The following is a 22,478-nucleotide window of genomic DNA, read 5'->3' as shown; positions in this document are numbered from 1 at the left end:
AACTGAGCAGAGCAGGAGGACAAGGAACAGGGAGGTGGGAAGTCCAACCTGGGGTGCTGGTCAAATTAGACTTTGTGGTCATCTGAGTAGTGGTCAAAGTTCTCATGGGCGATGTAAGGATGGCAGGAGTCTGAGTGGTAATCGCTGCTGTTTCTGGAGTCCTGGTTGTGGCTGAGGTGGGGTAGGTCACCTCGCTTGAAGTCATCATGGCAGTTGTAAAGCTGCTGCTTGGTTCTGTGGTCGGTGGGAGACTTGTAGAGCCAGGTATATGTGGGGTGGTGGCAGAGTTGGTGCTCATCCAGGTTCTACTGGTGGGTCTTTGTGTGCTTGTCAAAATTGTGTTAATTGGGATAGTCCCAGGGCTGATAGAACTAAAGGCATTGGTTATGACATTGGTGGGCCCACTTTCAACAACTGAAGTAGAAGTGTCCATATTTGTAGGAAAGGCAGTTGTCATACTGGTGAAACTAGGCAAGGTGGCCATCTCAGTAGTAGAGGTAAATATTGATATTGGGATGGTAGCTCTAGAAGTAATTTCACTACTTGGACCCATTTCAATGCATGGAGTAGTTGGGGAAGTGGGCACTATTGTAACTGGTATAGATTCTGGACATGGGACAGTAGAAGAAAGAACAAAAGATGGGGTTGTTTTACTAATAGGAACCATTACAGAAGACGTGGTTGGAGAAGTACTTGAAGTTTCAGATAAAGGAATAGTAAAAGCACTGACAGAAGACTCTGTGTTTTCTCTACTGGAGTTCGATGGAGAGGTAGGAGAAGATTTAGTTATAGAAGTGACCACTGAATGTACACTGGAGGAAGAGAGGGTTGAAGACAGTGTGAGAGTAGATATTGAAGAGGAGATAATGGTAACAAAAGAAGAGGTCAGTGCAGTTGTAGAAGTACTCAACATAGGAAAAGACGGCAGTTGAGAAACACCTGATGTTGTGGGGTTGCCTATGGTTACCAATGGTGTGTTAGGAGGGGTGGTAGTGTCTGTACGGAGGGGACTGGACAAAGTGGCTGTGGTTGAGGTGGCAAGCACTGAAGTTTGGGTAGAGGTGCTGATTTCAGTAATGGTTGTACTGATGGTACTAGTGGGAGCAGAAGAGGTGGATGAGGAATAAGTGGGAAGTGTGGTAGTCAAGATAGACATAAGAGAGGTGTTAGTGGTCAACATGGAGAGTGGTTCTGTGCTTGAAGCAGGGGTAGAAGACAGATATGTACTAGTGAGTGAAGTCACTGGGGTGACATCAAACGTAGTGATCAATGGACCTTTGGTAGACATGGGTGGGGTGGTGGTGGTTTTTGCTGTTGTGGTTAGCATGGGTATGCTAACAGAGGACAGGGCACTGTTGGTGGTTGTCTCCAGGATACCAGATGTAAGGAGAGTTGCATTTGTGTTGGTTGTGGTTGTACTCTGTGTAGAGTAGATTTCGGAAGTAGTGACCACTGGTGTCATATGTGGTGTGGTTGGCGTGGGTGTTGTTACGAGGGATGTGGTAGCAGTCGTGACCGTGTCTGTAGTAGGGTGAATGAGCGAAGTGAGTGTGGTCGAGGTGTCAAAAGTTGAGGTGTATACTGGGGTGGTGATATCAGTGGTGCCTGTGGTGAAGGTTACAGTGGGAACTGTAGGGGTGGATGAAGCGTGAGAGGTGTGGGGTGAGGTAGTCAGGGTGGTCAGAGTGGTAGTGGTAGTAGTCAGTGTGGACAGTGATTCTGTGGTTGGGGCAGGGGTAGAAGACGGATGCCTGTGTGATGATAAACGGGTAGTGGTCACTGGAGAAGTGTGGGTAGCTGTGAGAGTGACTGATGTTGTGGTCGGGAGAGTAGGAGAAATCTCTGTCATGACAGAATTTGTAGACACGTCACGGGTCGGAGCAAGTGTGGTTTTCCAGGTGGATGTGGTGTTAGTGGGTGTGACGGCCGTCTCCACTCGTCCTGTGGTGGCTGCAGTAGAGGAGGATGTTCCCATGGTGGTGGATGTCATGTCTGTAGAGGTGGGAATGGATGCCACGTGGGATTCAGTGGTTGAGTGCCGGGTTTGTGTGCTCATCACAGACGAAGTGGTCCTCTCTGTGCCAGTGGTGCTGGGACTGCTTGTGGATGCGGAAGAGGGGCCTGAAGAGGTACCGGGGATACTTCTCGGGACAGAGGGAGTTGGAGTGCTGTGGGAAGTTGTGAGCGTGGGTGTCATTGTAAGTGTCGTAGCCATGGTGGTGATGGCACTGGTTGTTGTGCCTGTAGCTTGCACAGTGGGGGAAGAAGGGATGGTATTTGCGGTGGTTGCTGACATACTAGAAACAATGGGTGTGGAAGTGAGATTGATCGGAGTGGTCAGTGGACCTGTTGAAGGCCTGGGTGTGGTGGGGGTGGGAGTCAGTGCTGTGGTATGTATGACTGTACCCACAGAGGACTGGGTTGTGGTGGTGATGGTCTCCGGAGTACTGTATGTAAGGGGTCTTGAGGTTGTGGTGGTTGTCATTGTGCTCCCTGTGGAGTAGATATTGGAGCTAGTGTCTCCTAATGTCATGTGTGATGTAGTTGGTGTGGGTGTTGTTACCAAGGATGTGGTAGCAGGGGTGAGTGTGTCTGTAGTGGAGGGACTAGGTGAAGTGAGTGTGGTTGAGTTGGCAAGAGTTGAGGTGTACACTGGTGTGGTGATATCAGTGGTGTCTGTGGTGAAGGTGCCAGTGGGAACTGTAGGGGTGGATGAGGAGTGCGAGGTGTGGGGTGAGGTAGTCAGGGTGATCAGAGTGGTAGTGGTAGTAGTCAGTGTGGACGGTGATTCTGTGGTTGGGGCAGGGGTAGAAGACGGATGCGTGTGTGATGTTAAACGGGTAGTGGTCACTGGAGAAGTGTGGGTAGCTGTGAGAGTGACTGATGTTGTGGTCGGGAGAGTAGGAGAAATCTCTGTCATGACAGAATTTGTAGACACGTCACGGGTCGGAGCAAGTGTGGTTTTCCAGGTGGATGTGGTGTTAGTGCGTGTCACAGCCGTCTCCACTCGTCCTGTGGTGGCTGCAGTAGAGGAGGGTGTTCCCATGGTGGTGGATGTCATGTCTGTAGAGGTGGGAGTGGATGCCACGTGTGATTCAGTGGTTGAGTGCCGGGTTTGTGTGCTCATCACAGACGAAGTGGTCCTCTCTGTGCCAGTGGTGCTGGGACTGCTTGTGGATGTGGAAGAGGGGCCTGAAGAGGTACCGGGGATGCTTGTCGGGACAGAGGGAGTTGGAGTGCTGTGGGAAGTTGTGAGCGTGGGTGTCATTCTAAGTGTCGTAGCCATGGTGGCGATGGCAATGGTTGTTGTGCCTGTAGCTTGCACAGTGGGGGAAGAAGGGATGGTATTTACGGTGGTTGCTGACATACTAGAAACAATGGGTGTGGAAGTGAGATTGATCGTAGTGGTCAGTGGACCTGTTGAAGGCCTGGGTGTGGTGGGGGTGGGTGTCAGTGCTGTGGTATGTATGTCTGTACCTACAGAGGACTGGGTTGTGGTGGTGATGGTCTCCGGGGTACTGGATGTAAGGGGTCTTGAGGTTGTGGTGATTGTCATTGTGCTCCCTGTGGAGTAGATATTGGAGCTAGTGTCTCCTAATGTCATGTGTGATGTAGTTGGTGTGGGTGTTGTTACCAAGGATGTGGTAGCAGGGGTGAGTGTGTCTGTAGTGGAGGGACTAGGTGAAGTGAGTGTGGTTGAGTTGGCAAGAGTTGAGGTGTACACTGGGGTGGTGATATCAGTGGTGTCTGTGGTGAAGGTGCCAGTGGGAACTGTAGGGGTGGATGAGGCGTGCGAAGTGTGGGGTGAGGTAGTCAGGGTGGTCAGAGTGGTAGTGGTAGTAGTCAGTGTGGACAGTGATTCTGTGGTTGGGGCAGGGGTAGAAGACGGATGCCTGTGTGATGATAAACGGGTAGTGGTCACTGGAGAAGTGTGGGTAGCTGTGAGAGTGACTGATGTTGTGGTCGGGAGAGTAGGAGAAATCTCTGTCATGACAGAATTTGTAGACACGTCACGGGTCGGAGCAAGTGTGGTTTTCCAGGTGGATGTGGTGTTAGTGGGTGTGACGGCCGTCTCCACTCGTCCTGTGGTGGCTGCAGTAGAGGAGGATGTTCCCATGGTGGTGGATGTCATGTCTTTAGAGGTGGGAGTGGGTGCCACGTGGGATTCAGTGGTTGATTGCCGGGTTTGTGTGCTCATCACAGACGAAGTGGTCCTCTCTGTGCTAGTGGTGCTGGGACTGCTTGTGGATGTGGAAGAGGGGCCTGAAGAGGTACCTGGGATGCTTGTTGGGACAGAGGGAGTTGAAGTGCTGTGGGAAGTTGTGAGCATGGGTGTCATTGTAAGTGTCGTAGCCATGGTGGTGATGGCACTGGTTGTTGTGCCTGTAGCTTGCACAGTGGGGGAAGAAGGGATGGTATTTGCGGTGGTTGCTGACATAATAGAAACAATGGGTGTGGAAGTGAGATTGATCGTAGTGGTCAGTGGACCTGTTGAAGGCCTGGGTGTGGTGGGGGTGGGTGTCAGTGCTGTGGCATGTATGCCTGTACCCACAGAGGACTGGATTGTGGTGGTGATGGTCTCCGGGGTACTGTATGTAAGGGGTCTTGAGGTTGTGGTGGTTGTCATTGTGCTCCCTGTGGAGTAGATATTGGAGCTAGTGTCTCCTAATGTCATGTGTGATGTAGTTGGTGTGGGTGTTGTTACCAAGGATGTTGTAGCAGGGGTGACTGTGTCTGCAGTGGAGGGACTAAATGAAGTGAGTGTGGTTGAGTTGGCAAGAGTTGAGGTGTATACTGGGGTGGTGATATCAGTGGTGTCTGTGGTGAAGGTGCCAGTGGGAACTGTAAGGGTGGATGAGGCATGAGAGGTGTGGGGTGAGGTAGTCAGGGTGGTCAGAGTGGTAGTGGTAGTAGTCAGTGTGGACGGTGATTCTGTGGTTGGGGCAGGGGTAGAAGACGGATGCGTGTGTGATGTTAAAGGGGTAGTGGTCACTGGAGAAGTGTGGGTAGCTGTGAGAGTGACTGATGTTGTGGTCGGGAGAGTAGGAGAAATCTCTGTCATGACAGAATTTGTAGACACGTCACGGGTCGGAGCAAGTGTGGTTTTCCAGGTGGATGTGGTGTTAGTGGGTGTGACGGCCGTCTCCACTCGTCCTGTGGTGGCTGCAGTAGAGGAGGGTGTTCCCATGGTGGTGGATGTCATGTCTGTAGAGGTGGGAGTGGATGCCACGTGGGATTCAGTGGTTGAGTGCCGGGTTTGTGTGCTCATCACAGACGAAGTGGTCCTCTCTGTGCCAGTGGTGCTGGGACTGCTTGTGGATGTGGAAGAGGGGCCTGAAGAGGTACTGGGGATGCTTGTCGGGACAGAGGGAGTTGAAGTTCTGTGGGAAGTTGTGAGCGTGGGTGTCATTGTAAGTGTCGTAGCCATGGTGGTGATGGCACTGTTTGTTGTGCCTGTAGCTTGCACAGTGGGGGAAGAAGGGATGGTATTTGCAGTGGTTGCTGACATACTAGGAACAATGGGTGTGGAAGTGAAATTGATCGCAGTGGTCAGTAGACCTGTTGATGAACTGGGTGTGGTGGGGGTGGGAGTCAGTGCTGTGGTATGTATGCCTGTACCCACAGAGGACTTGGTTGTGGTGGTAATGGTCTCCAGGGTACTGGATGTAAGGCATGTTGGGGTTCTGGTGGTTGTGGTTGTGCTCCCTGTGGAGTAGATATTGGAAGTAGTGACTCCTAGTGTCATGTGTTGTGTGGTTGGTGTGGGTGTCGTTACCAAGGATGTGGTAGGAGGGGTGACTGTGTCTGTAGTGGAGGGACTAGGTGAAGTGAGTGTGGTTGAGTTGGCAAGAGTTGAGGTGTACACTGGGGTGGTGATATCAGTGGTGTCTGTGGTGAAGGTGCCAGTGGGAACTGTAGGGGTGGATGAGGTGTGAGAGGTGTGGGGTGAGGTAGTCAGGGTGGTCAGAGTGGTAGTGGTAGTAGTCAGTGTGGACGGTGATTCTGTGGTTGGGGCAGGGGTAGAAGACGGATGCGTGTGTGCTGTTAAAGGGGTAGTGGTCACTGGAGAAGTGTGGGTAGCTGTGAGAGTGACTGATGTTGTGGTCGGGAGAGTAGGAGAAATCTCTGTCATGACAGAATTTGTAGACACGTCACGGGTCGGAGCAAGTGTGGTTTTCCAGGGGGATGTGGTGTTAGTGGGTGTGACGGCCGTCTCCACTTGTCCTGTGGTGGCTGCAGTAGAGGAGGGTGGTCCCATGGTGGTGGATGTCATGTCTGTAGAGGTGGGAGTGGATGCCACGTGGGATTCAGTGGTTGAGTGCCGGGTTTGTGTGCTCATCACAGACGAAGTGGTCCTCTCTGTGCCAGTGGTGCTGGGACTGCTTGTGGATGTGGAAGACTGGCCCGAAGAGGTACTGTGGATGCTTGTTGGGACAGAGGGAGTTGAAGTGCTGTGGGGAGTTGTGAGCGTGGGTGTCATTGTAAGTGTCGTAGCCATGGTGGTGATGGCACTGGTTGTTGTGCCTGTAGCTTGCACAGTGGGGGAAGAAGGGATGATATTTGCGGTGGTTGCTGACATACTAGAAAAAATGGGTGTGGAAGTGAGATTGATCGGAGTGGTCAGTGGACCTATTGAAGGCCTGGGTGTGGTGGGGGTGGGTGTCAGTGCTGTGGTATGTATGTCTGTACCAACAGAGGACTGGGTTGTGGTGGTGATGGTCTCCGGGGTACTGGATGTAAGGGGTCTTGAGGTTATGGTGGTTGTCATTGTGCTCCCTGTGGAGTAGATATTGGAGCTAGTGTCTCCTAATGTCATGTGTGATGTAGTTGGTGTGGGTGTTGTTACCAAGGATGTTGTAGCAAGGGTGACTGTGTCTGTAGTGGAGGGACTAGGTGAAGTGAGTGTGGTTGAGTTGGCAAGAGTTGAGGTGTACACTGGGGTGGTGATATCAGTGGTGTCTGTGGTGAAGGTGCCAGTGGGAACTGTAGGGGTGGATGAGGCGTGAGAGGTGTGGGGTGAGGTAGTCAGGGTGGTCAGAGTGGTAGTGGTAGTAGTCAGTGTGGACGGTGATTCTGTGGTTGGGGCAGGGGTAGAAGACGGATGCGTGTGTGATGTTAAAGGGGTAGTGGTCACTGGAGAAGTGTGGGTAGCTGTGAGAGTGACTGATGTTGTGGTCGGGAGAGTAGGAGAAATCTCTGTCATGACAGAATTTGTAGACACGTTACGGGTCGGAGCAAGTGTGGTTTTCCAGGTGGATGTGGTGTTAGTGGGTGTGACGGCCGTCTCCACTTGTCCTGTGGTGGCTGCAGTAGAGGAGGGTGTTCCCATGGTGGTGGATGTCATGTCTATGGAGGTGGGAGTGGATGCCACGTGGGATTCAGTGGTTGAGTGCCGGGTTTGTGTGCTCATCACAGACGAAGTGGTCCTCTCTGTGCCAGTGGTGCTGGGACTGCTCGTGGATGTGGAAGAGGGGCCGGAAGAGGTACTGGGGATGCTTGTCGGGACAGAGGGAGTTGAAGTTCTGTGGGAAGTTGTGAGCGTGGGTGTCATTGTAAGTGTCGTAGCCATGGTGGTGATGGCACTGTTTGTTGTGCCTGTAGCTTGCACAGTGGGGGAAGAAGGGATGGTATTTGCAGTGGTTGCTGACATACTAGGAACAATGGGTGTGGAAGTGAAATTGATCGTAGTGGTCAGTAGACCTGTTGAAGAACTGGGTGTGGTGGGGGTGGGAGTCAGTGCTGTGGTATGTATGCCTGTACCCACAGAGGACTGGGTTGTGGTAGTGATGGTCTCCGGGGTACTGGATGTAAGGCGTGTTGGGGTTCTGGTGGTTGTGGTTGTGCTCCCTGTGGAGTAGATATTGGAAGTAGTGACTCCTAGTGTCATGTGTTGTGTGGTTGGTGTGGGTGTCGTTACCAAGGATGTGGTAGGAGGGGTGACTGTGTCTGTAGTGGAGGGACTAGGTGAAGTGAGTGTGGTTGAGTTGGCAAGAGTTGAGGTGTACACTGGGGTGGTGATATCAGTGGTGTCTGTGGTGAAGGTGCCAGTGGGAACTGTAGGGGTGGATGAGGCGTGAGAGGTGTGGGGTGAGGTAGTCAGGGTGGTCAGAGTGGTAGTGGTAGTAGTCAGTGTGGACGGTGATTCTGTGGTTGGGGCAGGGGTAGAAGACGGATGCGTGTGTGCTGTTAAAGGGGTAGTGGTCACTGGAGAAGTGTGGGTAGCTGTGAGAGTGACTGATGTTGTGGTCGGGAGAGTAGGAGAAATCTCTGTCATGACAGAATTTGTAGACACGTTACGGGTCGGAGCAAGTGTGGTTTTCCAGGTGGATGTGGTGTTAGTGCGTGTCACGGCCGTCTCCACTCGTCCTGTGGTGGCTGCAGTAGAGGAGGGTGTTCCCATGGTGGTGGATGTCATGTCTATGGAGGTGGGAGTGGATGCCACGTGGGATTCAGTGGTTGAGTGCCGGGTTTGTGTGCTCATCACAGACGAAGTGGTCCTCTCTGTGCCAGTGGTGCTGGGACTGCTTGTGGATGTGGAAGAGGGGCCGGAAGAGGTACTGGGGATGCTTGTCGGGACAGAGGGAGTTGAAGTTCTGTGGGAAGTTGTGAGCGTGGGTGTCATTGTAAGTGTCGTAGCCATGGTGGTGATGGCACTGGTTGTTGTGCCTGTAGCTTGCACAGTGGGGGAAGAAGGGATGATATTTGCGGTGGTTGCTGACATACTAGAAAAAATGGGTGTGGAAGTGAGATTGATCGGAGTGGTCAGTGGACCTATTGAAGGCCTGGGTGTGGTGGGGGTGGGTGTCAGTGCTGTGGTATGTATGTCTGTACCAACAGAGGACTGGGTTGTGGTGGTGATGGTCTCCGGGGTACTGGATGTAAGGGGTCTTGAGGTTATGGTGGTTGTCATTGTGCTCCCTGTGGAGTAGATATTGGAGCTAGTGTCTCCTAATGTCATGTGTGATGTAGTTGGTGTGGGTGTTGTTACCAAGGATGTTGTAGCAAGGGTGACTGTGTCTGTAGTGGAGGGACTAGGTGAAGTGAGTGTGGTTGAGTTGGCAAGAGTTGAGGTGTACACTGGGGTGGTGATATCAGTGGTGTCTGTGGTGAAGGTTCCAGTGGGAACTGTAAGGGTGGATGAGGCGTGAGAGGTGTGGGGTGAGGTAGTCAGGGTGGTCAGAGTGGTAGTGGTAATATTCAGTGTGGACGGTGATTCTGTGGTTGGGGCAGGGGTAGAAGACGGATGCGTGTGTGCTGTTAAAGGGGTAGTGGTCACTGGAGAAGTGTGGGTAGCTGTGAGAGTGACTGATGTTGTGGTCGGGAGAGTAGGAGAAATCTCTGTCATGACAGAATTTGTAGACACGTTACGGGTCGGAGCAAGTGTGGTTTTCCAGGTGGATGTGGTGTTAGTGCGTGTCACGGCCGTCTCCACTCGTCCTGTGGTGGCTGCAGTAGAGGAGGGTGTTCCCATGGTGGTGGATGTCATGTCTATGGAGGTGGGAGTGGATGCCACGTGGGATTCAGTGGTTGAGTGCCGGGTTTGTGTGCTCATCACAGACGAAGTGGTCCTCTCTGTGCCAGTGGTGCTGGGACTGCTTGTGGATGTGGAAGAGGGGCCTGAAGAGGTACCGGGGATGCTTGTCGGGACAGAGGGAGTTGGAGTGCTGTGGGAAGTTGTGAGCGTGGGTGTCATTGTAAGTGTCGTAGCCATGGTGGTGATGGCACTGGTTGTTGTGCCTGTAGCTTGCACAGTGGGGGAAGAAGGGATGATATTTGCGGTGGTTGCTGACATACTAGAAAAAATGGGTGTGGAAGTGAGATTGATCGGAGTGGTCAGTGGACCTATTGAAGGCCTGGGTGTGGTGGGGGTGGGTGTCAGTGCTGTGGTATGTATGTCTGTACCAACAGAGGACTGGGTTGTGGTGGTGATGGTCTCCGGGGTACTGGATGTAAGGGGTCTTGAGGTTATGGTGGTTGTCATTGTGCTCCCTGTGGAGTAGATATTGGAGCTAGTGTCTCCTAATGTCATGTGTGATGTAGTTGGTGTGGGTGTTGTTACCAAGGATGTTGTAGCAAGGGTGACTGTGTCTGTAGTGGAGGGACTAGGTGAAGTGAGTGTGGTTGAGTTGGCAAGAGTTGAGGTGTACATTGGGGTGGTGATATCAGTGGTGTCTGTGGTGAAGGTGCCAGTGGGAACTGTAGGGGTGGATGAGGCGTGCGAGGTGTGGGGTGAGGTAGTCAGGGTGGTCAGAGTGGTAGTGGTAGTAGTCAGTGTGGACGGTGATTCTGTGTTTGGGGCAGGGGTAGAAGACGGATGCGTGTGTGCTGTTAAAGGGGTAGTGGTCACTAGAGAAGTGTGGGTAGCTGTGAGAGTGACTGATGTTGTGGTCGGGAGAGTAGGAGAAATCTCTGTCATGACAGAATTTGTAGACACGTCACGGGTCGGAGCAAGTGTGGTTTTCCAGGTGGATGTGGTGTGAGTGGGTGTGACGGCCGTCTCCACTCGTCCTGTGGTGGCTGCAGTAGAGGAGGGTGTTCCCATGGTGGTGGATGTCATGTCTATGGAGGTGGGAGTGGATGCCACGTGGGATTCAGTGGTTGAGTGCCGGGTTTGTGTGCTCATCACAGACGAAGTGGTCCTCTCTGTGCCAGTGGTGCTGGGACTGCTTGTGGATGTGGAAGAGGGGCCTGAAGAGGTACCGGGGATGCTTGTCGGGACAGAGGGAGTTGGAGTGCTGTGGTAAGTTGTGAGCATGGGTGTCATGGTAGGTGTCGTGGCCACGGTCGTGATGGCACTGGATGTTGTGCCTGTAACTTGAATGGTCGGGGACGATGGGATGGTTGCTCTCGTGGTCAAAGCAGTGGGCCTGGATGTAGGATTGATCGTGGTGGTCAGTGGACCTGTCGAAACCCTAGGTTGGGTCGTTGTCATTGTCAGTGTTGTTATAGGCATGCCCGTAGTAACAGTGGATTGAGTGGACATATGGCTTGTGTGGACTGTCTCACTGGATTGTTTTTTTGTGGTGGGGGCTGTGGTAGAAGACACGCGCATACTCGTGGTGTAGGACCATGAGGTTGGTGTCTTGCAGGTGGTGGTGGGGTAAGTAGTGGTGATTATCAAGCTCGTTGGATTGATGCACTCTGTGGTGCTCATGTACATTATGAGTGTAGGTGGGCTGGTTCCAACCTTTATGACAATTTTGGATATTGGACTTGCTGAGGAACTGGAATTGTTTGTAGTTTTGAGCAGGGTTTCAGAAAGGGGTTCAAACTGGGGAGATGTGAGGGGCTTCTGAGGTGTGTTTCTCCTGCTACCTGGAGTGGGAGGAGTGATTTGGGAGATGCTGAGTGGCCACCCTGCTCTGCCTCTGGAGACTGTGGGGTTGCCAGGCGCTGTGGCTGCATCTGCACTGAGGAAAAGCCCAGCAGGGATGGACATGGCCAAGGATAAAGCTCCTGTATTAGTGATAGAACAGAGGAATTCATTTGTTGGTTGTTTTGTCTCCATAACCCTACATAGAGTTTTCACTACCCCATTTTCCAGACACATGTCATAGAAGGTAGGAAGCTCAGTTGCTTATTCTCCCATAAGAGGAAGGTTGGGGCTGGGTCCTTTCAGGATCTGAAGCAACATCTGGACACCCCAGGCAGCCTCGCCCCACCTGCCTCCTGCGGTGTCACTGCTCCAGCCTTGGAGGACTGTGTGCACACCGGTTCAGCTGAGGCTCCTGCCTCTCCCTCGTCAGCCCCATCCCTCCTCTCACAGCCCCATTTCCCTGCCGCTTCCTCTCCCCCACCGGCTGCCCAAAGTCCTCACCTGGCTGCCCTCTGCACCTACCCCTGGCCAACCTCTGCTCTCCTCCCTGTGACCCACTGCTGTGCCGGCTGTCTCTCCTCTCAGAGAGAAAGAACCCAGCCAAGGCTGGGTGGGGGTGGGGACACATCGTGGATTCCAGGAGACAAGGGTGAGAGAACTGCGAAGGGAATCGAGCTCAGAGTCCTTTGAGATTAAGGTTCAAGGAGAGGGAACCACACTGACAGGTAGAGGGGCAGGATGGAGAAGGAAACTTCCAGAAAGAGGATGCCTCAGCAGGCAGGCGTTATTCCCAGACTTCAGGCTTAGCAGTCAGTGCTAATAATAAAAACAGATGTGTTTGCCATCATCTTCTCTCTTTTGGCCTCTGGTTAATTCGTTCACAAGTATGAACCCCGTTTTAGGGGATTGCGGACTCATGTGGCCACGGCACTTGCAGCTGGAAGTGCCCAAACCACCTGTCCTGTCAGCATTAGCCTCCTCCTCACCTCAGACCTGAGACACCTTGGTCTGAGATCCGGGATTTCAGTTCTCAGTCTAGCAGGGTGGTAATTTGGTAAGAGAGTGGTGCGGGATTATGAAGATTCCTGGGCTAGAGCCCTTAGAGCCAGGCAGTGGCCCTGGAGGAAATGCGAGGGAGGCCCGTGGCCTCTGGGTTGGGAAGGTGTAGGATTGGGGGACACCAGGAGGCAGAGGGAAGGGAGCACAGAGTAACTGGGGGATCTACAGGGTAGAAGAGAGAAGGCCCTGTTCTCTACCCCAGGTGGTCTCAGACCCCACCTTTGGGAGCAATCAGGGTCTCCTAACCCCCGTACTGCCAGCAACAGCTGTGCCAGCAAAATGGGCTGGGTGGGGTTGCGGGAGGTAGGGGAGAGCTGGAGGGTGGGAGGTGCACAGGAACCAAAGGCAGAGCTGAGCCAGGGAGAAGAGTATGCCCCAGGGACAGAGCCGGACTCTCAGGAGGGGAGGGCAGCAGCACGGAAGTAAAGAGAAAGTCAGGGCGGAGGCAGCACCTGGGCTGGGATGGAGGGATGACAGAAGAGGAAAAGGCTCAAAAAACTGAATCTAAGTGGGAAGAGCAGCCTTCCACGACGAGGTGACACCCACCTTCCTGACATGAGCACCTACCCCTGCAACCTGCTTGGTCCTGCACACCAGGCAACCCCCGCTTCCTTTCAGCCCCAGCGCCTCTGTTCTGACCATGCCCAGAGCTCCAAAGGATCCCTCCTCAGCTACCCCTTAGCCTCAGAGACCCCCTCCAGCACCCATGGAACATCAGGAAGTTCTCTCCAGCCCTCCCCCTGCGTCACCCCCTCACCTGTGGCCTCTAGGAAGTCCCTGAGGATCCAGAGGCTGAGGAGCCAGAGCAGCTGCATGGGCCTGGTGGGGTGGGGTCTGGGCGTAGAGCAGGCAGCAGCCCGGGGACAGCAGCAAGGAGGCAGCTGCAGTGTGCCCAGCAGCACCCAGCTCCAACTGAGAGGCGTGGTTATCTGCCCTGCTGGGCGTGAGCCTAAGCCTGCCTTTACCTTTACACCACCCATCTCACCCCTCTTCCCCCCTTCTTCCTGTATCTGACTTCAGCGCTGTGGGAAGGAAGGTCACTGAGCAAGCCCAGGAGGTGTCAATGGGGAGAGCGGCTTGCGGTCAACCCCAACTCCACCTGACCACCACACCCGCCTGCCTGGCCCACTCGGAGTGGATCCCAGGACAATGCCCTTCCCCTCCCCTGCCTCCCACCAAGAACTAGCAAAACTGGGTGGAGAATACACTTGGCCAAGAACTTGGACTCTGGAGTCTGGAACTGCAGTGTCTCCATAGTTTCAGCCCCAGATGCGGGGGAGGAGGTGAAACCTTGCTCTCCTTCACTCTCTCTGTCCCTTGCTCTTCCTTCTCTCCATCCAGCCCTTATCAAGACTATGGGGCTGTGACCTCACAACCAAATCCATGGAAGCAATGCAGAAGTCAGTTAGAAGTCATTTTAATATCTGAGAATTTGGCCAAGGTCCCAGAAAGGAAACACAGATGGCCAGTGGAAATAATCAAACAAAATGACCCATTTTGACCCAACAGATTAGCAACTATTAGGAAGGTTGATTCCATTCAATGTTGGGCAAGGTGTGAAAAATAAATACTCTTACCCAGCTGGTAGGATTGTGTGTTAGGCTGCTTTAAAAAGGCAACTTAGTGGCATCTATAAAAATTTTAAATATGTGCTCAAGGACCCAGTAATTTCACCGTTCCATCTCTGTGTTCAAGAAGCACTTCAAAACATGAGTGTACACACATGTCAAAATTCACTAAAAGATTTGTGCATTTTATTGTATGTACCTCAATTTAAACAAAGAGGTATTCATGAGAATATTTATTGCCATCCAGTTTATTGCAATTCCAATAGAAATTGGAGACAGCCCTCAATGGGAAACTAGGACTATGGAACAGTTATACCACAGACTACCATGCTCAAATAAAAAATGATACCATCATTGAAAGACTCTCAGAATGTCTTGTTCATTCTGAACATGTTCAGTAGACATGGTTTTGTTAAAACACACCCACATATTTTCAAATGAATACACACACGTACACCACATGTAAGTACATCCAAAATGTGTAAAAAGGCTCACCTAGTCCATAACAGGGGTAATGTTAACTCAGAGAAGAGTGAAGGAGCTATGGTTCAGAATGACAGTTAAGGAGCTCTATCATAGTTTTCAGTTTTACCTTGACAAGGATTTTCTCTTTGACCCTACAAAGACTTGAAAAAACACTAAAGTAGTTTCTAACAGCTCCAGACCTCCTCCTTAGGCTGACCCCAGCCCCTTTAAAATGCCTGCTTGAGAAAACTCAAGGCTGCCAAAAGAGCATACTGTTTGTTCCAGCCAACCCCTAAAGACAGGGCCCCTGTGCCCCAGCCTCTGTGGAAGGCGGAAGCCTAACTTTGGTGTCAGTTAGCAAACCCAGGTGGGTTTCATGTGGATCAGCCCCCGTCCCCTTTTCATAATGTTTCATTTCCTGGGCTCTGCTGAGCCTCACTCACTCCTGTTTGTACTCCCTCACCCCCCCTTTTGAAATCAATAACAAAACTCACTATTTTGTAGACAATTCACAACATTGTAGAACTAAACAATACACGTTTAAGCAACCAATGGATCAAAGAAGAAATCACTCTACAAGAGAAATTGGAAAATACCTTAAGAGATGAACAAAAACAGAAACACAACATACCAAAACTTATGGGATACAGTAAAAGCCATGCTAAAGGGCAAATTTGTAGCTATAGATGCATATGCTAAAAATAAGAAAGATCTCAAATCAACAGCCTAACTTAACAACTTAAGGAAATAGAAAAAAGAAGACCTAAATCCAAAGCAAGTAGAGAAAGGAAGTAATAAATATTAAAGCAGAGGTAAATGAAATAGAAAATAGAAAAATAATAGAGAAAATCAATTAAACCAAAAGGTGGGTCTTTGAAGAGATCAACAAAATTGGCAAAACTTTAGCTAGATGAACTAAGAAAAAAGGGAATATTCAAATTGCTAAAATCAGAAATAAAAATGGGGACATGACTACCAATCCTACAGAAATAAAAAGAATCAAGAGTATTATGAACAATTGTATGCCAACAAAGTGGGTAACTTTGATGAAATGGACAAATTCTTAGATGCACAAAACCAGATGAAACTAGGAAAAAAGTAGAAAATCTGAATAGACCTACAACTAGTAAGGAGATTGAATCAGTATCAAAAATCACTCAACAAAGAAAATGCCTGGAACTGATGACTACACAGGCAAATTCTACCAAACATTTAAATAAGAACTAATGCCAATCTTTCTCAAACTTTTCCAAAAAATTGAAGAGGAGGGACCACTTCCTAACTCATTTTATGAGGCCAGCATTACCCTGATTCCAAAACCAGACAAAAACACCACAAGAAAAGAAAACTACAGACCAATTTCCCTTATGAACATTGATACAGAAATCCTAAAAAATATGTATTAGCAAATAGAATTCAATATACTGAAAGGATTATAGAGCATGACCAACTGGGATTTATTCCTTACATGCAAGGATTGTTTAGCATATGAAAATCAATCAATATAATATGCCACATCAACAGAATGAAGGGGAAAAAAATCACCTGATCAAGAAAAAGCATTTGACAAAATTCAACACCCTTTCAAGACAAAAAAAAAACTCGACCAAATAGGAATAGAAGGAAATTACCTCCACATGATAAAAACCATATATGAAAAACCCACAGCAAACATCATACTCACTGGTGAAAGACTGAAAGTGTTTCCTCCAAGATCAAGAACAAGGTAAGGGTGCTTTTCACTACTTCTATTCAACCTAGTATTGGAAGTTCTAGCCAGAAAAGTTAGGCAAGAAAAAGAAATGACATCCAAATTAGAAAGGAAGAAGTAAAATGATTTCTGCTTGGAGATGATATGATCTTAGATGTAGAAAGCCCTAAAGAGTCCACCCAAAACACTGCTAAAACTAGTAAATGAATTCAGCAAAGTATCAGGACACAAAGTCAACACACAAAAATCAATTGCACTTCTATAGGCCAACAATAAACAATCTGAAAAGAAAATTATAAAAGTAATTTCATTTATAATAGCATCAAAAAGAATAGAATATTTAGCAATTAACCAAAGAAGTTAAAGAGTTGTATAATGAAAACTACAAAACACCACTGAAAGAAATTTTAAATCACATAAATAAATGGAAATACATCCCATGTTCATGGATTGGAGTACTTGATATTGTTAAAATATCAATATTGCTTACTCAAAGTGATCTACAGAGTCATTGCAGTCCCTATAAAAATCCCAATGAAATTTTTTGCAAAAATAGAAAAATTCAGTCTTAAATTCATATGGACACTCAAGGAACTCTGAATAGTCAAAACATTCTTGGAAAAGAAGAACAAAACTGAAGGACTCACACTTTCTGATTCCAAACTTCCCACAAAACTACAGTAACCAAAACAGTGTGGTACTGGCATAAATACAGACATATAGACTAGTGGAATAGGATAAAGAGCCCAGAAACAAACCCTTGCATATATGGTCAAGTGATTTTTGACAAGGGTGCCAAGACCATTCAGTGGGGAAAGAATCTTTCCAACAAGTGGTTCTGGGAAAATTGAATATCCACATGCAAAAGAATTCAGCTGGACCCTTACCTAACATCAGATAAAAAATTTACTCAAAGTAGATTAAGGACCTAAATGTAATACCTAAACAGTAAAACTCTTAGTAGAAAACATTAGACAAAAGCTTCACAGCATTGGATTTGGCAGTAATTTATTGGATATGACACCAAAGACACAGGAAACAAAAGAAAAAATGGAATTGGATTTCATGAAAATTTTAAATTTCTGTGCATAAAAGACATGATCAGCAGAGTAAAAAGGCACCCCACAGAATGGGAGAAAATGTTTGCAAGCCATATATCTTATAGGGGATTAATATCCAGAATATACGGAGAAGTGCTAAAAAGCTCAACAAAAAAGCAAACAACCTGATTACAAAATGGGCAAAGGATCTGAATACCCATTTCCCCAAAGAAAATATATGAATGAATATAGCACATGAAAAGATGTTCAACATCAGTAATTGTTAGAGAAATGCATTTCAAAACACAGTGAGATCCCACCTCATATCCATAAGGATGGCTACTCTCAAAAAAGGAAAATAAAGTGTTGACAAGGATGTGGAGAAATTGGGACCCTTATGCACTGTTGGTAGAAATGTAAAATGATACAGCCACTATAGGTAACAGTATGGCAAGTCCTCAAAAATTTTTTAATAGAATTACTATTTGATGCAGCACCCCCACCTCTGGGTATACACCCAAAAGAACAGAAGGCAGGGATGACATGTTTGTATACCCATGTTCGTTAGCAGCATTATCCACAATAGCTAAAACATGGAAGCAATCCACAAGTCCACTGACAGATGAATGGGCAAGCCGAATGTGGTATATATGTACAATGGAATATTATTTAGCTTTAAAAAGGGAGGAAATTCTGCAATATGCTACAACATGGGTGAACCTTGAGAACATCATGCTAAGTTAAATAAACCAGTTAGAAAAAGAAAAATTACTGTAAGACTCCACTTATATAAGGTATTTATTCAAAATTATAAAGACAGAAAGTAGAATGGTGGTTGCCAAGAGTGGGGGGAGGGGAAAGTGGAGAATCATTGTTTAATGGGTATATAGGGTTTCAGTTTTGCAAGATGAAGAGTTATGGAGATGGGTGGGGCTGATGGTTACACAACCATGTAACAGTACACTTAAAAATGGTTAAGATGGTAAATTTTATGTTATGCATATCTTACATTGCATAAGCAATTTTTAAAAACAAATGCTTACCCAGCAGACTCACAGACTCTAAGAAGGGACTAGCAGTTATCAAAGGGAAGGGGCTGGGGAGGGTGGGTGGGTAGGGTGGAAGAAGGGGATTAAAGGACATTATAATTAGCACTCACAATATAGGTAGGTCACAGGGAAGGCAGTACAGCACAAAGACAAGTAATGACTCTATAGCAGCATCTTACTATGCTGATGGACAGTGATTGCAATGGGTTGGGGGGGACTTGATAATATGGGTCAATGTTGAAACCACAATGTTGCTCATGTGAAACCTTCATAAGATTGTATATCAATGATACCTTAATTTTAAAAAAACTAATGCTTAATCAATAAAAAAGCCAAAATAATGATAATAATAACTTAAAACATATAATAATACAGACTGTTGCCTAGGAAAATAGGGGAGGGGGCAGAGGTGGGCTTGGTAAGGACTAAAGCCCAAAGGGAATATTTGAAGGAGTAAGTCAAAGTGCCACTCATCACACTGGGGGGCTTCTCTTTAAAACCAAGCATACAAAATTATGAATTATCAAATTAGATACGACCATCCCCAAGGCCTTGGAGTCTTTGCAGAGAGAAACTACGCAAATCCTCCTCTTCCCAGGAGTCCCAAGACTCAGGAAGGCACAAGGGGTTGCAAAGTGGTAAGGCAACTGGGGAACTCACCTACACCAGCCCCGTAAGGGCTCCCTCTCACATGGCATGGGTGAACCTGTCTTGATCAAGAAGGACTGGAGGGATTGCAAAGGAAAGGGCATCGTGCATACCCACCAAGCAACGCTGGCCGAGCACTGGACACACATCTGGCCTCGCCAAAATTTGAGGGATATGTTAAATTGCTCTGGCCTCAGAGGGTGTGTGGCCAACTTGGGAAAGTGAGCAAAGGAATAGAAAGATGAGGTGGAACAGAGAACCAGGCAGTGAGACCGCAGATGTGGCTCAGGGTAGGGAACTGACTGGGGCCCAGACCGTCCTCGGTGTCCTCTACTTGGATTTCTTAACACCTTTGATCAGAGCGCACAACATTAAAAATAGAAGTTTTCAAAAAAAATTGTTTTTTTTCAAAGGAGACTCCTTGGAACTGGGGCTATGTGGTCAGGTGCCAGGGCTGGCCAAAATGCTGGAGAGAGCTCAACGTGCCAGTCACTGTGCTGGGGACATGGATGTGAATGGGCCCCTGTCGCGAGGGACACTGGGCTCCTGTGGATGTGGATCCCAGTCCAACATCAGGATCCCTGATTCCTCCCCATCCATCCTCTCAATTTCATCTCCCTCTACTGCCCAAACTTCCTTCTGCTCCAGCCAACAGGCTTGCTTGCCTCATGCAGTTTCCTACACCAGGAATGCCCTCTCCGTCTCCCTTGGCTTTCTCTCAGCCTGTGATAATCCTACCCTTCCTTTACCACTTTGCTCCTCTCTCTCCTCACACAGGAAGCCGTGTGTAATCAAGCAGTGATCTCCCCACTTCCACGATAATGTTTCCTACCACCAGTCTCTCTCCCATGGTACTTAATTACCATTTGGTGGCAGGTATTACTGTCAGTGGAATGCCTGATCAGAAGGGCAAGGGGAAGGTGACACCTTTGCACTCTGAGCTGGGGCAGTGACCACTTTGCTTCCAGAGTCAAGGGAGCCGCCACCCCGCTTAGGGGGAAGGTGGTCCAGCTAAGACTGCTGGAGCCTTCTTGCTGCTGTCCAAGGATGTCCCACCTCCACGCTGGCATCCAGCCTTCACGGGAAAGCTGGAGGGGATGAAAGGGAAGATACAGAGCAGCCAGCACTTCAGCTGCTTAGCCCACTGTGCCCCACAGGGGCTGGAAGTACTGCTGTCAGCTAGACAGAGCCTTTGTGTAGGCTGCCCATGTACAACCGAGATCCAGAGGGTGGCTCCAGAGACAAATATGGTCCCAGCCAGAGTGTGACATGGACATAAGGCAGAAATGGAAAGACAAGACTGAGAATAGTGAGGCTGGCCCAGCCATCCGTGACTCCCACCATTGGGCCCCTTCCCAGCCCCTCACTCCACTAGCCAGGTGACATGAAAGTGGGATGCATGGGAGAAGAACAAGGGCACTGGCCTCTCTCCAAGGTCCCACTGTTGTCATAGGTACCTGAGGAAGATGTGAATCCAGGAAAGTACAGGCTGGGACCATTCCCCAAAGCCAAGGTTAGGGACAAAGTGTTGGAGTTAAGGCCAGGGATAGTGCTCCTCCCCACCAGAGTTAGTCTGGGGAGGACAGGCCAGTGTGTTCACCATCCTCTCCCCTGGGTCATGATCTGAACTGTGGTTGCAATTGTCCCTGATGGTCAGGTGGAAGTTGGGGTGCTGGCCAGAGCTGTCTGTGAGGTCATTGTGGTCGGGGTAGGGAGCATCTATTTGCATGATAGCAGATGAGAAGCTAGTACTTGGTTTTGAGACAAGTGGAAGCCAGTAGTGGTTGGTCTTATCAGTCAGGAGGGGTCAGGCTATGCTAACATAACAAACACTCCCAAAGGCTCAGTGGCGTGCAGTAGCAGAGGTTCATTTCTCACTCATGCTACCACCCATCTCAATGCCTGTGCCCTTCACTCAGGGACCCAGGCTGAGGAAGCAGCCTCTGTCTGGGACACGGCCAGTCTGAAGGCAGTAGGACATGACAGGTGGCAAAACCGTGAGCGGGCTTCTAAAGCTTCTTCCAGAGATGATGTGCACCCATGTATGTTGGCTAAAGCAAGTCCCATGGATGCCCCTGAGCTTAACGGGACAGGAACTAAAGCCCTTCATTAGGGAGAGGCTCCAAAAGTCCAGGGCACCAAGCCTGATATCAGTGGGGTGGGGAGAGATAATCCACTCCAGGGAGGGAAAGCAAATATGCTGAATAATAACACAACTTAGCACAGCTGGGATTCTGGCAGTGGTTAGGGTTTAAGCTAATCAAGATCCATCAGTGGCAAGTGGCGGACAGGATGGAACCCCTGTGTGGGTCTGTGTGTGTTTCTCTAAGCTGTGTTAGGGAGATGGTCCCTGTGGGGGCAGAATCAGGAGGATCAGTTTGGGTGCTGGTGGCTATCCAGCAGTCAAGGGTATTGGAGAACTACCACAGTGAAGGGGGTAACTGCTATACTAGAGAAACTGGAAACTGGACATTGCAGTTATTTATGTTAGCAAAGGCAAGATGGCCATCCTCCAGCAGTGATTCCCACCAATGTGGAGGAGGTACTTCAACACTGGATCCTGTACCAACACATCGAGTGGTGTGAGAAGCAGAGATGGTGACAATCAGTGCCATTCCTGGACACTTTATAGAAAGAGATAACACAGTTATGGCAAGAATTTTGGTACTGGTGAGAGTTGACAGAATATGATCTTTCCACATCTTAAAATCAAGAATAGAGTTAAGATTGAGGATGAGAATCACAGAGGAATATATGCAGTGCACCTCCATTTGCACAAATTTTTAAAAAGTTAATCTAATAACATTTGGATTAGGATTCTGTATGTGTGTAGTATGTTATAAAGAAAATCAAATTATTAATACACAACTCAGGAGAGTTCTCACAGAGGAGAGTGGCGTGTTCTGCTGGTGAGAGGCATCCAGAGGGCGTCTGAAGTGCCTAGTGGTCGGTTTCCTAAGCTGGGTAGTGGATACATGGATCTTCTTTTCTTATTACCTTTTAATGGTGTGTGTGTGTGTGTGTGTGTGTGCATGTGTGTGTGTTCTCCACACTTTTGATGAATACATTTCTCAATTAAAAATAATTTAAGGGAATAGTAACAGAACATTCTAGAAAATCAAAAACACTTTTTACTGAAATAAAACACAAGACAGGGTGTTCACTACTACCATTATTATTTCAACATTGTTTTTGGAGTTTTAGCTAATGCAATAGGGCAAAAACATAAAAAGAAATACATGGCATAAATAATAGAAAAAAGTTAAATGCCCCAATTTTTGCTGGTGAAATTACCATATAATTAGAAAATCCAAAGACACTAGTAGGGAAGAAACTACTATATTAATGAGAGGCTTTGATAAGCTGGCTGGATATAAAATAAATAATTTTTTTCCATTCTAGATATAACCAGCTAGAAATGGAAATTGGAAGAAATGTTCCATTCACAATAGAAACCCCAATGGAAAAATACTTGGGAACAAGAAAGAACAAATCTTATATGAGGAACTCCGTAAGGCTTTATCCAATGACATAGAACAAGATCTCAAAAAATTGAAAGGCTGTGCCAAGTTCTTAGGTAGGAAGCTTTTGCAACGAAAATGTCAGTCAGGTCTCCTAAAA

The 22,478-nt window shown here is 48.5% G+C and overlaps 1 protein-coding gene and 1 pseudogene across 4 annotated transcripts in view; both read right to left on the bottom strand.

Moving 5' to 3' along the window:
* The window catches only part of MUC3A (mucin 3A, cell surface associated), a 51,941-nt gene that overhangs the window by 5,160 nt on the left and 24,303 nt on the right, over window positions 1–22,478 (bottom strand). For 2 of the 4 annotated variants that reach the window (XM_036998722.2, XM_073215136.1), the window contains exon 1: window positions 49–12,113. The exons of 1 other annotated variant lie outside the window; for it this stretch is intronic. In XM_036998722.2, the coding sequence (XP_036854617.2) occupies window positions 49–11,551 (11,503 nt within the window). In that variant the 5' untranslated portion in view covers window positions 11,552–12,113. Of the gene's footprint in view, window positions 1–48; window positions 12,114–13,133; window positions 13,265–22,478 lie in introns of those variants that run through there. One more of the 4 variants, XM_036998723.2, reaches the window with a different exon arrangement.
* Window positions 15,136–15,379, bottom strand: LOC140843851 (KANTR integral membrane protein-like; annotated as a pseudogene).

This window comes from Manis javanica, chromosome 10 (assembly GCF_040802235.1).
Source record: "Manis javanica isolate MJ-LG chromosome 10, MJ_LKY, whole genome shotgun sequence".
NCBI lineage: Eukaryota > Metazoa > Chordata > Mammalia > Pholidota > Manidae > Manis > Manis javanica.
Note: the sequence above shows the minus strand (reverse complement) of the source record. Positions and strands in the feature narration are given on the sequence as shown.